The sequence below is a fragment of the Arvicanthis niloticus genome, chromosome 21, assembly GCF_011762505.2.
Source record: "Arvicanthis niloticus isolate mArvNil1 chromosome 21, mArvNil1.pat.X, whole genome shotgun sequence".
In the NCBI taxonomy this organism is placed as follows: domain Eukaryota; kingdom Metazoa; phylum Chordata; class Mammalia; order Rodentia; family Muridae; genus Arvicanthis; species Arvicanthis niloticus.
Genome location: NC_047678.1, coordinates 23575435 through 23591850, shown reverse-complemented (window position 1 = coordinate 23591850; position 16416 = coordinate 23575435). Strand labels below are relative to the sequence as shown.

Sequence of the window (16416 nt, the reverse complement as noted above, 5' to 3'; positions counted from 1 at the left end):
TAGTTTGAGTTGCTATTTTTATTCTTTAATCTCACTTTCTTAAAGTTTTGGTGCCCATGTTTGGCAAATGATAGAAGTTTATACATACACACATTTACATATATACACATTTTAAGTCTAAAGCCTCAGCTTCATTATTAAACTCCGCTTAGGCTGTTAAAAAGAGGTTAAATGGTAAGAATACATATATAAAAATCAGGAAAACATGAAATGTATAACTTTTGCTTTTAGCTTTTATGAACTAAGACATCTTGTTAATCTATCTCCTTGTTAAAACTATTACAGCCTCATATATTTACAAGAAAAGTCCTTCTGTACTTAAGTGTGGCTCCACAAGCTAGTTTAGTTCCTTTTTATTAGGAACAGTCAATATCCTGTGATTCATATTCAGGTTAAAGGCATCAGTCCTTCAGATGTATGCCTTTAAACATAGATGTAGATGCTATACAAATGCATCACAGCAGTGTTCGGGTTGTAGCTGAAAATTTTTCATTGTGCACTGCTGGGGATTGAACCCAGGGCCTTGTGCATTTTAGGCAAATGCACTAAACTCAAAAACATTCATTTGGTGGCTAGAAGTACATCAGTATACTCGAGGCCGTTTGATGACGTTCTCTGCAGGCGTTTTCCTCTTCTGTGGTAATCCAGGCCCACCTTCCTTATGGAATAATGCAGCTTCTGATACACGGTAATTATCTGCACAAGGAGGGGATTCCTAGAATAGGAAGAGGAAAATTTCAAATTTGTAGTGCATTTTCTCAGGGGTTTTTTTTCCCCCAAAGTTTGCCAGTGGGTCAAAGATTATATAAAGTGTGGCTAATTCAGATCTCAATGGTTCCATAGAAGTAGCTAGCAGTAGTATGAGTTATCTATATCCCAAGATAGGTGTTTGCAGATAAAAGTGCAGTGGGCTTAAGAACCATCATCATATAACTAGCAGGACATTAAAAAGTGTTTCTACCTGACACCAAACCCTTGCAATGGCTACTTTTGTAATAGCCATTTTTCTATTCTCATAAAAGACATTAAGTAAATCACCATTAAAAAAAAAAAAAGGCAAGGTTGCTTTAAAACAGACAAGCTGGCCTGGAGTGCATTTTGTAGCCTAGGATGATGCTTCAGACTTTTAGTGATCCTCCTACCTTTAACTCAGTGAGTCACCATACCAACCCCACTAGTCACTTGCTGGCCTGGAACAGAGCCGGTGTCCACCTTCCCAGTGTTAAGATCGAAAGCAGGAGTCACCATGCTTGCCTTTTTGGGTTCTGGGAATTGAACTTAAGTCCTTATTGTACTAACTGAACCAGTTCCCAGCCTCACTTTCTGATAGCAATGATAAATTCTGACTAAAATAAAGCAAATAAACGCTAGAAGGTAGTTCATACTTGAGATCAATTTAGCTTTTGTGGGCTTTTGTTTTTGTTTCTTTTATGTGTGCCACAGGCTGGCTAAAATTCTAATAGAAATGGCTTGAAGAACCAGGCAGGAAAGCAGCCATTCCCACGGAAAACAAGGTTGGGAATCCCAAAGCAAAGGCCTAGAAGCCAGAAGTATAGTTTGTGCAGCCTGGCCAAATCTTTGGCCTCTGAGCCATATATAGGAGACAAATTTAGCCTTTATTTAGTAAGGCTAAAATGTGAACTGACAATTCAGCTGCTTCTGTTGTACTTTGTTAAGTAAATGCAAGCAGATAAAGCAAATGCCAGGATCTACTATAGTCTCTGCAAATTATGCACAATATCTAAGACATGACCCCAACAGTATAACCTACTTTCAATCAGAATTGTGCAGAAGAAAAAAGAGTTAAGGCCAATCTGGAGTACCAAGTGAAAAACCTCTGGTGTATACTTTAAAACTAACATAAAGAGTTATTATCTTGACAATCAATGAATGCTGTGAAAAACTGCAGCTCTAATCTGAAGCCATATTCGCCTACGTTCCATAAATCAAAACCAATCACAGTGATGTTAACATCAATACCTACCCTTGTTAGAACTTCAAGCTTTTAGCCTAGATGTATGTACAAGAGCCTTAGAAAAGAAAGACCTTGAAAAAGCACAGAACTTACTGCCCCTTCTGAGCTTCCTAACTATAGTCCCAGAGGGCACAAAATACACCCTGAATACAACCGAATCCTCACAAAGGTACAAAACCAATCTACAGAGAAAATATGGTTCTTCCAACACACAGCTAAACATTTTTAGAGTACTACCTTCAACTTTTGTGATCCAAAAATCATACATCTTACAAAACACTTAAAACTAATTGCAAGCACAAAACTATTCAAAGACTTTCAGGAGGAAAAATGGCTGGCCATGAAGACTAAAGTTTGCTAAGAGCTGACAAAACCAACATTCCATAAAATGTTAAATAAGACCTCATTACAATATGAAATGGTTTCTCTGCCACAGACGGGGAACAACATAAAATGCACACACCCAGCAGAGACATTAGCCAAGACCAAACATTTTTTTTTAAAGGTTCAACAGTAAAAAAGCAACTCAATGAGAAGTGGGAAAATCTGGGCTGGGGTAGTGCTTACCTAATATATAGGGAGCTTTGAGTCTGATCCTAGAATTGCAAACTAGACATAGTGCTATGTACCTGTAATCTTAGCACTGAGAACTTCAAGGTCATCCTCAGCTACATGGTTTGAGGCCATGTAAGAAACCATGTCTTTTCCAAATACTAGTTCATGAAATTTGTAACTTAAAAATAGTATAGTATAAAGAAAATTAAAAGAGGTACTTAGTGAGAAACATTCAGACACTCAAATCCCAGTGAAATGAAAACTCAGTAACAGGGAAAAAACAAAAAACCAAAAAAAAACCCAACAAAATCAAAAACCCTCTACACACGTTAGTGGCCCCCCTCCATAATATACCTAAACAAATCAAAAAATACAGTTTAAAATTCATTCATTTAGGGCGTAGCAGTTAAGAGCACACAGTGCTACTGCAGAGATCTAAGTTCCAGTCTCACACCCGAGTGGGGCACTCAGAACCTCCTACAACCCCAGCTCCAGGGGATATAACTCTCTTTGAACTCCACAGATACCTACAACACACACACACACACACACACACACACACACACACACACACACACACACACACACACACACACTGGGTCTATATTACTGCTAGGAACTGACTCTGAGTCCTATGACAGACAGCGAGCCATCTCTAGCTGGCTCCTCTGGCTTTCTTTAGACCCCAATATTTTAAAGAACTTGTAAAGCATTTATAGCTACCCCGATTTTCACAAACTTGTATTTAAATTTCATGCTTACAAATGTTTGCATGCAAACAATACAGAAATGGAACTAAACTGAAGGACACTGACTAGAGAGGAGCAGACTATTAATCCTATTAGCGGCACGCCAAGATAGGATGTGTGGCTGTGCATCTACAAACGTAAGCGTATCTCTAGAAATAAGGAGGTATGGGACCAGCAAAATGACTCAGCAAGTAAAGGCACTTGCAGCCAGCCTGACAACTTAAGTTTGAACCTACATGGTAGGAGAGAACCAACTCCATCAAGTTATCCTCTGACCAGCACACATGTGCCAACTCCCCACCCTCCTTATACACACAAATAATAAAGCTGATACTGATAAATGGAAATAGGAATCGAATGTGACAAACCAGCACGAGATAATCAGCGATATATTCTGTTTTCAAGCAAGCCATGTTCTGGGCAGCAGCCTCTGCGATGAAAACTCTGTAGTCATCAGGTTTCAGTTTATTGAAGTCACAAAAGAGATGTGTAGCATCCTTAAATAAAGGTTCTGGATGACCAGGTAACACCTGATGAAAACCAGGAAGTATTAATCCCCTCATACTCCAAAGCAGACTGCCCCTCCCCTCAAAAGGCAGAGGGAATAGAGACATCACAGCAACACTGCTGGACAAGTCTGTGCAAACCTGCCCCTAGGATAGTAGTAAATTAATTCAGGACAAACCTTTGCTCCTCCCGCCTGAAGAAGGCGCTTGAACCCAGCTTCTCGGGATCGATCAACACGTAAAATAACTTTCCAGCCACTAAATGCTCCCTATTTAAAAAAAAAAAAAAGTACATGTCATTTTAACATGCTAGACATTCAAAATGCAGAGGTAATTCATGAATTTAATTGCTTGGTGTCAATAAGTGATTTCTTGTCTTCTTTTTTAATGTATATTTGGGTGTTTTGTTTGCATGTATTTATATATATTGAGTATCACTTGCATGCAGGGCCTACAGAGGTCAGAAGAGGGTGCTGGGTTTACAGATGTGAATGATAGGAAGGAAATCTGAGTTCTCTGGAAAAGTAGCAGGTGCCTTTACCCCTAAGCTATCTCTTCAACCCATTAGTTAAAAAAAAAAAAAAAAAAGACAAAGTTTCATATAGCTCAGACTAATTTCCCAATGCAGCTAAGGCTGGTTCTGACCTCTTGATTCTCTTGCCTCCCAAGTGCTAGGATTACAGGAGTACCCTACAGTGGACTTAATGTCAATAAGTAACCTTTTCTCACCCCCATCATTTATTTGGGAAAATAAATGGGTTAGGAAGCTTATGCAGAATGCCCATGGAAGTCTGAGGACAACCTGCACAAATCAGTTCTCTGCTTTCACCTTTCACACCTTTGGGATCATCAGTTTTTCAGAGTTAGCAGCAAGTGGCTTTCTATTTGCTGAGCCATCTGTCTTCAGACACACCAAAAGAGGGCAGCAGATCCCATTACAGATGGTTGTGAACCACTTTGTGGGTGCTGGGAATTGAACTCAGGACCTCTGAAAGAACAGCCAGAGCTCTTAACCACTGAGCCTTCTCACCAGCCCCATAGGTATTATTTTTAAATTTCAAAATAAAAAGACCCATGCTTTAAAAATGATGAAGTATCAAAAGCAAATTTTTGACATGGTAGATAGATGTTATACTAACACACTAACCAAAAGCACAAATAACAGGTCTGATAACTACAGTAATGAGCACAGTAATCAAGAGTTTTAGCCACCAAGAAAATGGAAATCAAAATTGAGATTCCATCTCACCCTAGCCAAAATGGCTGTTATCAGAAAATAACAACACATGCTGACAAAGATGAAGGAAAGAGGAACCCTTATTTACTGCTTAAGGGAATGCTGTCATATAATAAATACATAGGCACACATAATGGGAATCTTATTTAACCATAAAATATGGGATTATGTCATCCACGAGGAAATGGAGAGAACTGGAGATGCCACTTAAGTGAACAGCCAGGTCACGATGGACAGGTAGTAAGTTCTCTCCTGTATGTGTAATCAAAATTTTTAAAATTCAAGGTTAATAAGTGAATCTAAGACATGAAAGCAGAACAAGACTATGTGGGGCAGAGGAAGGCACCAGAAGCCAGGGAGGACAGCCGGGGAAGGGCACAGGATGGGATGGCGCGGAAAGGCTAACAAAACAGGATCTTGTGTGCTAGCTAAAACATAAAATCTGTTTTTTATCAGTAAAGGTAACAAGGATGTGTTGTGATTTGCCTTGATTTGTATAGACTGAATTTAAAATTCTAATCCATATAAGACACACAATCCAGATATTTTATTTATAAGTCTAGATTGGGCAGATCAGAGCTTTATAAACGTATTCCCAGCTATAAGACCCCTTGTTACTTGCCATTTCTCCTGGCCATGGGGCTCTGGTCTATGGTGGCTTTCTCCTCCTCATCTTCCTCATCTTCTCTCTCTCCCTCTACCTACAATGTCCCCTCAAACCTCCAGTCCCACCTTTCTCCCCCACCCCCACCCAATCACAGGCTCTAGCCTTTTATTGACCAGTTAAACTGGGAGAAGGTTCACATGGCATCACTTGAGTGCATGAGGATCCGCTCATCTGGGGCAACCACACCTTGGGGAACCTTAGTATTTATATTTAGCATTAGAATTGAAGCAGCATCAGACCAACTCACTATAGGTTTATAATTAAAGAAAATGTTAGCTTTCAATTAGTGATTAGGAAAGAAAGAAAATTTCCCTACTCAAAAGTATATAGACTCCTTAGGGAGAATTTGCAAATCCAGCTTAGGACTCCTGATGCTATACTCTGAAAAGACAAGCTATCTTTAGAAAACCCTATCTTATTGTATAACACAATACTTTCTGTTTGTTTTCTGAAATAGGATTTCTACATAGCCCCAGATATCCTGGAATTCAGACATGCTCCTGCCTCTGCCTCCCTAGAGCTGCTCCCTAACAGCACCTGCACAGCTACAACAGAAATTTTAGTTCCATGTAGAATGTGTAACTAAATGTATCAATCATGGAATAAAAGACAATTAGAATTACTCAAGCATATTCTCTTTAAAGAAGTCACAATACAGAATCCTATACAATAATACCTCAACAATGCCTGACTCTTGACTTTGCTGGATTCTCTTCCTCCATCTCATTGCTGCAAGTGCGAGCTTCTGCTGGTGCTCAGTGACGTCAGTGAGAGCATCAAGGATGGAGCTACTTCCCCACTCATAGTCTTCCTCCTAGAAGATCCGGCCAGTGAACTTCTGGGTTCCTCTAACACAAAGACTGTGCTAACAGTAAGCATGGGTATCCGGCCCCAAGATGCTTCTAGTCTATTAAGATCAAAGCTGAATGCCCAACTGTTAGGCAACGAGAACACTCAAAGGAGAAACAGGTTCATTCTGGTCATTCAGTTTTAGGTTAAGAGCCAAGTACAGCTGACTTTTAATTAAAACTGGAAACTAATCTGCCAGAAACAAACCTTTTGGCCACACAGCTGTATTTTGGCAACTTAGTAAAATTCAGGATATTTGGCCTCATGGGAGCTCATCGAGAGGAGGTATGAACTAAGACAATTCCCAGGAAACTCAGATTGAAGCTTCAGAGACTACCGGGTGGATACTACTATGATGTGCAGTTTGCGACAATTAGTTTAATATGAAACGAGCTAATAGCAAAGAAAGGGACTTATGAGATCTTCTTTGTTCTGTCACAAAGCTCCTCATACAACAGCTAACTGGCCACATGTGGCCATCTAAATTAACACTGAGAAAGGTATGAGCAAGGATCTCCTAAGATACCAACAAGAGAACAAGTCTCCAGGAGTATGAATACACACCTGCACAAAGCATCCAGCCGTCCTACAAGCGTCCAGGTAGGAGCGGTGAAGCACCCATTTACCAGCTGCCATGGAAGCTAAGTACTTTTCATTGCGCAGTGGGTAGCCCACAACCATGTGTGTGCAGCTGGGGTCCGAGCACTGCCTCTCGATCACCGACCCACCTTGTATGGAGAGAAACGGGCTCTACTAGTACTCAACCTTCTTTCTCATCTGTGCATAAAATTACTTATATAAAACGATCAACTTAAATAAAAAGTTTATATACATAAACATACAAAAGTATGTTTCAATTTATCAATTTATCACCCTTCATCCCTGTCTTTAGCATTCCATGACCTAGTGATTTGAAATGTAAATTGGGGTTTAAAAAAAAAAAAAAAAACAAAATTCCAATGCTGACCCATGTATAAACCTGAAATTCAGGGCTTCATATATGCAAAAAAAGTACTCCACACTGAGCCACACAACCCTCAGTCCCATTCCTGACTTAAAAAAAAAAAAAACCAACTTTATTATTTATATATGGGTATTTTGTCTACACATATATCTATGTACCAGAGTCTGTGAGGCAGAACAGACTCAATGTGTAGGCTTAAATAACTTACCCATGTTTTTTTCTCAACTGCCCTCCCCTTTACACATGAGAGAAATATGATTGTATTTATATTCCAAATAAGTTGAAATAATGATGTTATAAAGTAAAATATTGGAAGAAAATTTTTAAAAAAGGAAAATATTGGTACCTAGGTCTTTAATCAGGCGACAGTAATCAATCCGCTCTTGAGAATTCAGAGATGACATCTGGAACACATACTGTTTTTTAAGTTTTCCATGCTTTTCTTCCAGTGTTTCAATCTAGAACACAACAGTTTTGTTTTAGAAAAAAAGTTAACATTAAAACTATTACCAGGAATAGTTATTTTAGAGTGACATTTTATCTAAGGTATCAAGTATACAAATTCAATTCAAAATTGTAATTCAAAGAAATTCAATTTTCAGTAGTGATGAGCCTACTAATTGTATGCTGATGCAGCAAACAATTCCTACTCCAGCGTAAGAACAATACCAAAGCCACGATCACCACACCAAAGGCCAACAAACCTTGTCCACAGGCTGTGGAGCCATAGGTGGCTTAGCCAGGGGGAAAGCCATGCTGGGGGCTTGGGGCTCGGGGATCAGATGCTTTTCTGCTGCTGTAGTTTCTGGTTCATCAGAGCCTAGGTGCCCTGGGGCTTGATTCACACAGGAGCCTGAGGGTAAGGGAGAAATACAGTGTAGTAGTGTACACATGGAACTTAGAATAAATTCTGGGGAATACTCTCACCTGTCTTGGCCAAAATAAAATGAATCATGAACTCTGCAATCAAAAATATATAAAAAGCCGGGCGGTGGTGGTGCACGTCTTTAATCCCAGCACTTGGGAGGCAGAGGCAGGCAGATTTCTAAGTTCGAGGCCAGCCTGGTCTACAGAGTGAGTTCCAGTACAGCCAGGGCTACACAGAGAAACCCTGTCTCGAAAAACCAAAAACAAACAAACAAAAGTATACAAAAGCTCAGGCATGGTGACATCTGCTTGTAACCCCAGTAACTTGGGAGGCTGAGACAAGAGAATCTCTGGTTTGAGACCTGCATGGGTACAACCCTGCCTCAAAAACAAGTAATACATATAGAAGAGAGTGGTTGATTTCTCCAGCTTATAGATAAAGCCAACTAAATAGCTCTGAAAGGGCAGGTGTGTTACTTGGGTTTTGTGAATTCCTCCTTTCTAAAAATCTTTTCACCAGTATAGCATAACCAAGTTTTTAAATTCTTGGAGAAAATCTGTATATCCAGAATCTAACCTTACTCAGTGTGAAGGGAGAAAGAAAAGAACTCAGGAAAAGCTCACATAAGCCAAAGAACACCAGACACTACCTAACAAACAGAAGAGGCTAGAAAGAAAGAAAAAAAAAAAAAAAAAGGTTAATCCTAAATGTTGCAGGATATTTGATCACACTGTGACCCCGAGATTGTTGTGGTGTGATTGAGTTTTAGCACACACCTTTAATCCCTCTGGCTGGAATACAGACACGCCCTTAGTACATATCTTTAACTCCAAGCAATGAAGGTAATGTTAGTTTGTAGAAGGAAGCACCCATGTTTGAAAGTGATGTATAATTGAGTGGCAGATAAAGCGATGAATCAGAGGAAGATTTGACAGAATAGGATCTGCCCAACTCACAAGGAGAAGAAAAGGAAGCTATAAGAAGAAGCAATAAGAAGCACAGAGAGGAGAAAGGAGACAATTTTACTAGACATTATTATAAAAAGACAGGTTGCAGAGAGAAGAGCTAAACACAGGTGAAAACAGAACGAGCCAGAGAATGAGAAGCCAGAAGGTTAGAACATACTGCCAAATGTAGTATGAGGCCAAGAAGAGCAATTCAGGAGAGGCTAAGAGAGAAGCCAGACTGAATCAGTCACTTTGGAGAGAAGTTTAAACCAGACCAGCTAAGTTGAGCCAGCTAGTCAGAGCTCAGAAAGAACTAGAAAGGGTGAGCTTATTCATCAGTAAGTCTCAAAGGTGAAAATATTCTGGGCCTAGATTAGATTTTCTGGAGGCTAGAAGCTTCCAAAATGACAATTTCTTCAGAAGAATAAAAGATTTACATGTTTACATCTAAATTTCTATATTTAAAAATAAAAAAAACCATTTGTCATTTAATTGATACAATAATAAAAAATTTCATTTTCATTTGCATACAGAAAACCACGGTGTGTTTAAGAGGTCAACATGCATAAAATACAAATAAATAGGTTTTTCTTATTACCCTGCTCAGCAATTTCTGAATGGTATACAGGCTTTCGAGAAGGAGAATCATCCAGTTTTTTTATCTCAACCTGAAGCTCGGAATACTGTGTTGGGTAGCTAGGCCACTGTAAGTTGCTGGCGAGCCTTGCTCTCTCCTCCCTGGCTGTTGGGTCATCCCAAATGATCTGTTCATTCTGGGAGGGCTCTGTGTTGATATCAGGTACTATCTGTCGAGACTGCCTAAGGAATAAAAGAGACAATTTTAAGTAACAGCCACTACTGAATCCTAGTACATTAAAATTGGTAGGTAGTAAAGACACATGGTATTTGTTGAATAAATCAACAGAAGACATCCTTTCCCCCCTCCTCTGTTTTTTGATCTATGGTATCCTTAAGGAGAGTATGGCTTTAAATGAGGTGATTCTCCTGCTTCTGCTCCCAAGTGCTAAGATTATAGGCATGCATCCTAGTTTGGTTTCCACTGCTGTGATAAGACATCATGATCAAAAGCAGCTTAGAGAGGAAAAGATTTATTTCAGTGTAAAGTTGTAGCCCATCACTGAGAGAAGTCAGGGTAGGACCTCAAACAAGAACCTGGAGGCAGGAACTGATGAAGACTGTAGAGGGGAGCTGCTTCCCATGGCTTGCCCACTTTGCTTTCTTAAACAACCCAGGACATTCTGCTTGGAGAAGTTCCTACTCACAGTGGCCTGGACCTTCTGACCTCACTCATTAGCCAAGGTGTTTGACAGACTTACTTACATGCCAGAGTGATAGAGACATTTTCTCAAATGAGGTTTCCTCTTCTTAGATGACCCTAGCTTGTGCCAAGTTTACAAAAACCTACACAGCATAGCATGCACCAATACAGCCAGTTAATTATTTTTAAAACATTTCTTTCTACTGGAAAATTTAAGTGGATGTGTGTATGTATGTGTGTGTGTGTGTGTATATATATATATATTTTTTTTTGGGGGGGGGGGGGAGAGGAGGGTTGAGACAGGGTTTCTCTGTATAGCCTTGGCTGTCCTGGAACTCACTCGGTAGACCAGGCTGGCCTCGAACTCAGAAATCCGCCTGCCTCTGCCTCCCAAGTGCTGGGATTAAAGGCGTGCGCCACCACCGCCTGGCTGATGTCTATATATTTGTATTTCAAAAATTATTATATATTTTTTTAATCCTAAAAATTAGGGAAACGTGGTAATGTTTAGAAAACTGTAGTTATGGGTTTAATAACTGTATTTTAAATTTTCCTTTAAAGATAGGTAGGGTTTATGTATCCCAGGTTGGCCTCCACTTGTTCTGTAGTAAAGGATGACCCTGAACTCCTGATCTTCCCCTCACTAGCTTCCATGTGCTAGGATTACAGGTATGCACCACCATACCTGTCTTAATAATTAAGTTATATTTCGTTGTTGTCTGAGACAGGGTCTCACTATGTAGCTCTGGCTGTCCTGGAATTCACAATGAAGACCAGGTTGGTCTTGAACTCAGAGATCCATTTGCCTCTGCCCCCTGGGTGCCACTATACCCAGCTTTAAATTGTATTTTTAACATGGCGCTGCTGAAGCTACTAATGGGTCTTTCAACCCTTGTTGACTAGAATTTCCAGTCTATGGTAGACCATGAATGCATTAAAAACATTTTCAAGTATTTTATTTGTTTATGTGTGCAGATGTGAGCGCCCATGGAGGCCAGAAAGAGCTGTTAGGTCCTCTCTACCTACGTAGTCACAGGCAGTTATGAGCTGTCCCATGTGTGTACTGGGAACCAAACTTGGGTCCTCTACAAGAGTAACAAGCATTCTTTAAGTGCTATCTTTCTAGTCCCTTAAAAATATTTTTATTACATTTATTTACCTTGTGTGTGTCTGCATATGTGACACAGAGAGCTTATGTGGATGTGGTGGTCAGAGGACAACTTAAAGGAGTTGGCTCTTTTCTTCCACTTTGTGGGTTTCAGGGATGGAATTCAAGTCAGCATGCTTGGCAATAAGCACCGTTACCAACTAAACTATCTCACTGGGGGCCTTGATTATAGGCCTATGCCATCTCCTAAGTACATACACTGTTAAAAAGTCAGTCACTAGGCAGTAGCAGGAGGGTCTCTGTAAATGTGAGGCTGGCTCGGTCCACATACTGAGTTCCAGGACAGCAAGGACTACATCCCAAAGCTGATGGAGGCAGAGGCAGGTAGGTGATCTCTGAGCTCCAGACCAGCTGGAGCTACATATTAAGACCTTGTCTTAAAAACAAACAAACAAATAAACCAACTAACCAAGAAAGCCTTTTAGTCTCAAATGACTTGGCACAGAATAAGGTTCTATAAAACATGACCCGCACTTTGTTGGGGAAAAGCCACTTTTCTCAGAATTCAAAATTACCTCAAGGAAAATACAGAGTCAGATAAATGAAGTCATCAAGCACTCAGAACTCTCACCATACAATTAGAGATTTTTCTTCTAGTAGAAAAATGCTATTGATGAACCCAGTAATCCAACACTTGGTAAACTGAGGTAGAAAGACACCAAATTTAAAGCCCACTTTGGCTACACAGCAATACAGAAAGAGGATGAATGGCAGTACACACATGTAATTCCAACAGTCAGGAGGTTGAAGCAAGAGAATTGGGAGTTTAGGGCTAACACTAGTTAGACGGTATTGCGGGCCAGCCAGGAATAAGACCTTGCCTCAAAAGTATAAAGACAGAAAAATACAGTCATATCACTGAGCTTAAGTTATATTGCACTGCCGGGCAGTGGTGGCGCACGCCTTTAATCCCAGCACTTGGGAGGCAGAGGCAGGTGGATTTCTGAGTTCGAGGCCAGCCTGGTCTACAGAGTGAGTTCCAAGACAACCAGAGCTATACAGAGAAACCCTGTCTCAAAAAGGGGAAAAAAAAAAAGTTATGTTGCACTAAGAACTGTAGTCACCTTTTCTAGAACATAAAGGAAAAAAAAACATACAATTCAAATAAAAAATGAAAAGGGAGGGAAGGGTGACTAGAGACCTATGTCAAGTGTTCAACCTCTAGAAGCCACTAGGGGTGCAAAGAGACGACATCCACAGGCCGTCCTTTGACCTCGACATGGGTACTGTGGCATTGCACATTCAAACACACAATAATAAAAATGTTTAAAATTTAAGTACTATGTACACTCACTGTCTAGTTCAAACACTAAGGAAGAGAGGACTGACTGCTCATGGATTTTACTTCAAATGGAAAAGTGCATCCTAAAATCACATACTTCAAAGTAAGACCTGCACAATGGCTTGCGCAAGAAGACAGAAGACTCAGCAGCAACACCCAAAACCACAGATGACAGTGGGATATAACACATACTGTTTGGAATTAAATAAAGTGACAACATAAACCCCTTCACTGGTCTTAATATTCTAACTTTTGCATTATTTTTAAATTAAAAAGAAAAAAATTAAAATCCTGTGTGGTGGCGCAAACCTTTTACTCCTAGCACTTAGGAGGCAGAGGCAGATGGGTAGATGGATCTCTGAGTTCGAGGTATGCAGAGCAAATTCCAGGACAGCCAGGACTATACAGAGAAACCCTGTCTCGAAAAACAAAACAAAAGAGTCTAACCCACCAGGGGCTTTTATCCAAATAACCCAATACACAAACCTGAGCGCCTCCAGGACTCGGCTTCGTCCACTCCTAGCAGAGCGAGCACTGTCAGGAGTTGAAGAGGCACTGTTACAACTGCTTCTTGACATGCAAGTTTTCTGGGCTGGTGTCTTCACGATGCAGGTTGCTGACATGATCTCCTGCAGTTGCTTCTGGAAGTTCTCTCTCATCTCCAAGGCCTGGGTCAGAGCTTGAAACAGATAGAATGCCAATACTAATCAAGACAAACATGTCCCCCTCATCTCTCCTCCTCCTCCCTCCCTCCTTCTTGCTGGTTTGTGGAAGATGGGGTCTGAGTGTGTGGTCAGCCTGAGCCCCTCCTTGGCAATCCCTGCCTCAGCCTCTAGAGTTCTAGGATTATAGGCATGAATCAATATACAGTTAGACTTCTCTGGTCAATCGTATCTTACACTATTTTGTCCAGATCTAGTTTAACAAAAAACTGTTGCCGTTTACTGAATACTCATATAGGAATACAAGGCTAAATAGTCACAAAACACAAAGGCAGCCATGAAAACTGTCTCTGAAACAATGAAGACTCCCTTGGAGGAAGACTTGATCAGTCCCTCTGAGGTGCTTCCTGCTTGCTTCTGATCCTTTCTCATTGATGCATACTATAGAAATTCATAAAGGCATTTTCAATAGCTCTGTTTGTCTCTTTGCTTTGGGGATGGTCTTGCCACATAGCTCAGGCTGGTCTTGAACGCCCCTCGTGCCTCAGCAGGAGACTTGGGGTTGTTGCTGTAAAGCACTAGCCAAGCTTTCACTAACTTTTGAAAGCACAGATGACACATCTTTGTTTTTCCTTTCCATTTTAGACTGGACACTGAAGTAAATACCGAGTAGGAATTTTTGAAATGAACAGAATGAAACAGTTAAGTTAGAAAGCAAGTTCTAGTAGGCAGGCTGAATAGGAGAAGATAGGGAGTAACCTGTCAGAAGAGAACACAACACATCTAAGTAAGATAATCAGTGCAGCACTATCTGTAATAGCAAGAAATTCAAAATAACTTGTTAATGCCATTGAACAAGAAACAGCAAAATAGAGCAGGGCACAAGCCACATACTATACCACCAAACAAAACCCAAGACAGAAGCACCTCCCGATTCCCAGGGGTTCTATGGCTTGAGTGCACACCCTCCTATGTGTGATGCGCTCCAGAGTAGACTCCTTAAGAGATGAGGCCTAGTCTAAGGTGGCTGGGTCATCAGGAACACTACCCCAGAAGCAATTAATGCAGTTTTCAGAGGGACTCAGGCTAGTTTTGTTGTAGGTTGCTATGACAACAGCAAGCCTGGTCTAACTTGCTTGCAGTCTTTCCTGTGATGACACTCACCCACTTGTACTCTTTCCCTTTCTGATAAATACCCCTGCCATGATAGGATGTAGCCAGAAAGTCTTCATCAGAGTCCAAACCAATCAAGCTTAGACTTTCATTTTCTAAGGCTGCTTGAGCTAAAAAGGTGCCCTTTATCATGTATTACTCAGCTCCAGGCATCATTTGATAGCAACAGAAAACTCTAAAACATTGCTCTTTTTTTAGCACATGGAAGGCTGTGGCAACCATGTATTAACAACTGTCCAACTCCTCCAAATGATTCCGTGTGGTCCCCAGTGACCAGTGACCATTGATGTTGCCACTGTGTGAACCATCCCTCCACAGATGGCACACGTAAAATCTGTATGTGCCAACTGCTTGCTCCCCATCTTTCCTTCCTAGGAGTCCTCAATCCTCAAGTACAACAGTACTAAATTAGCTCAATGAACATCCTACAGTGGCTTAAGTGTTCAAGTGAAAAGGAGAGTCCCACTCCTCTCTCTAGTTCTAAAGGAGAATGAAGAAGGCATGCATGAAAGCCAAGTGAGGTCAAAGACTGTGCCTCTTATGCTGAACAGTCAGCTGTGAATGCAAAGAGAAAATTCTCGTTAGAAATTCAAAGTGCTACTCCAGTGAGTACACAGCTGCCATGAAGACTGGAGGAAGACGCCCCTCTATGGCTATGTGGAGAGAAGTCAGTGGATGGCTTCAAAGCTAGAAGGCCAACCCAGCTCTTCTATTAGTGGCCAAACACAGCTGGGATTGTAAGTCAAAACAAATGTCAAAAGTAAAAAGTGCAGGCTTTTAATCCCAGCACTTGGAAGAAAGAGGAAGGTGGATCTCTGGCTCTGAGGCCAGCCTGGTCTACAGAGTCAGTTCCAGAATCACTCAGAGAAACTCTGTCTTGGGAGGGCATGGCATGAGGGTAAGGGGTAAAAAGTGACAAGTGTCTTACCTCCTTTACAGTCATCTCTGCCATTCCCATTCAACAGGTCTGACTCTTTGTTATTTGTACCCATAGTGTTTGTCTCACTTCCTTCTACAGAAGAATGATCTGGCTATTCAAAGAGAAAAATGACAACTTCTCAAACAAAGTTCACTGCATAAAGTTTCAAAGACATCTACATCCAGCTTGGAGGGGCTCACACTGTCCACACCACGTACCCCATCATTCTTAGATGCAGAAACTGCCAAGGGTGCCCGGCTGTTACAGAGCCGCCCATCTTGCACTGTACTGATGTCCAAGCTCATTTTGGGATTGTAAGTGTGTGGATAAAGAGACTCAGGAAGATGCTTATACTCTTGAGCACACTGAAATACAAATGTTCATTTTAGAAAGAAGTTTACAGTGAAAAACTCTAGCATATAAATAACCAGTTGGGACCTGGGAAATGACTTAGCCAGTAAATGTCCTCGACGTATTAATTTGGTGACACAAGTTCAATCGCTGAAACCATATTAAAAGTGTAAAATGACCTGTATGCATGCCTATGGACACAGTAAACAAATCAATTGGTAACAAATTGCCTTCACTGTTAAAACGTACTGTCTATTAAAGTATA

The 16416-nt window shown here is 40.7% G+C and overlaps 1 protein-coding gene across 1 annotated transcript in view; it reads right to left on the bottom strand.

Moving 5' to 3' along the window:
* The window catches only part of Topbp1 (DNA topoisomerase II binding protein 1), a 53468-nt gene continuing 37052 nt past the window's right edge, over window positions 1-16416 (bottom strand). Inside the window, exons 18-28 of the mRNA XM_076918024.1 lie at window positions 16019-16165; window positions 15810-15912; window positions 13533-13725; window positions 9916-10136; window positions 8207-8355; window positions 7849-7960; window positions 7103-7266; window positions 6366-6503; window positions 3965-4054; window positions 3648-3809; window positions 1-715 (exon numbers count right to left, since the gene is read on the bottom strand). Of these exons, the coding sequence (XP_076774139.1) occupies window positions 584-715; window positions 3648-3809; window positions 3965-4054; window positions 6366-6503; window positions 7103-7266; window positions 7849-7960; window positions 8207-8355; window positions 9916-10136; window positions 13533-13725; window positions 15810-15912; window positions 16019-16165 (1611 nt within the window). The 3' untranslated portion in view covers window positions 1-583. The remainder of the gene's footprint in view (window positions 716-3647; window positions 3810-3964; window positions 4055-6365; window positions 6504-7102; window positions 7267-7848; window positions 7961-8206; window positions 8356-9915; window positions 10137-13532; window positions 13726-15809; window positions 15913-16018; window positions 16166-16416) is intronic.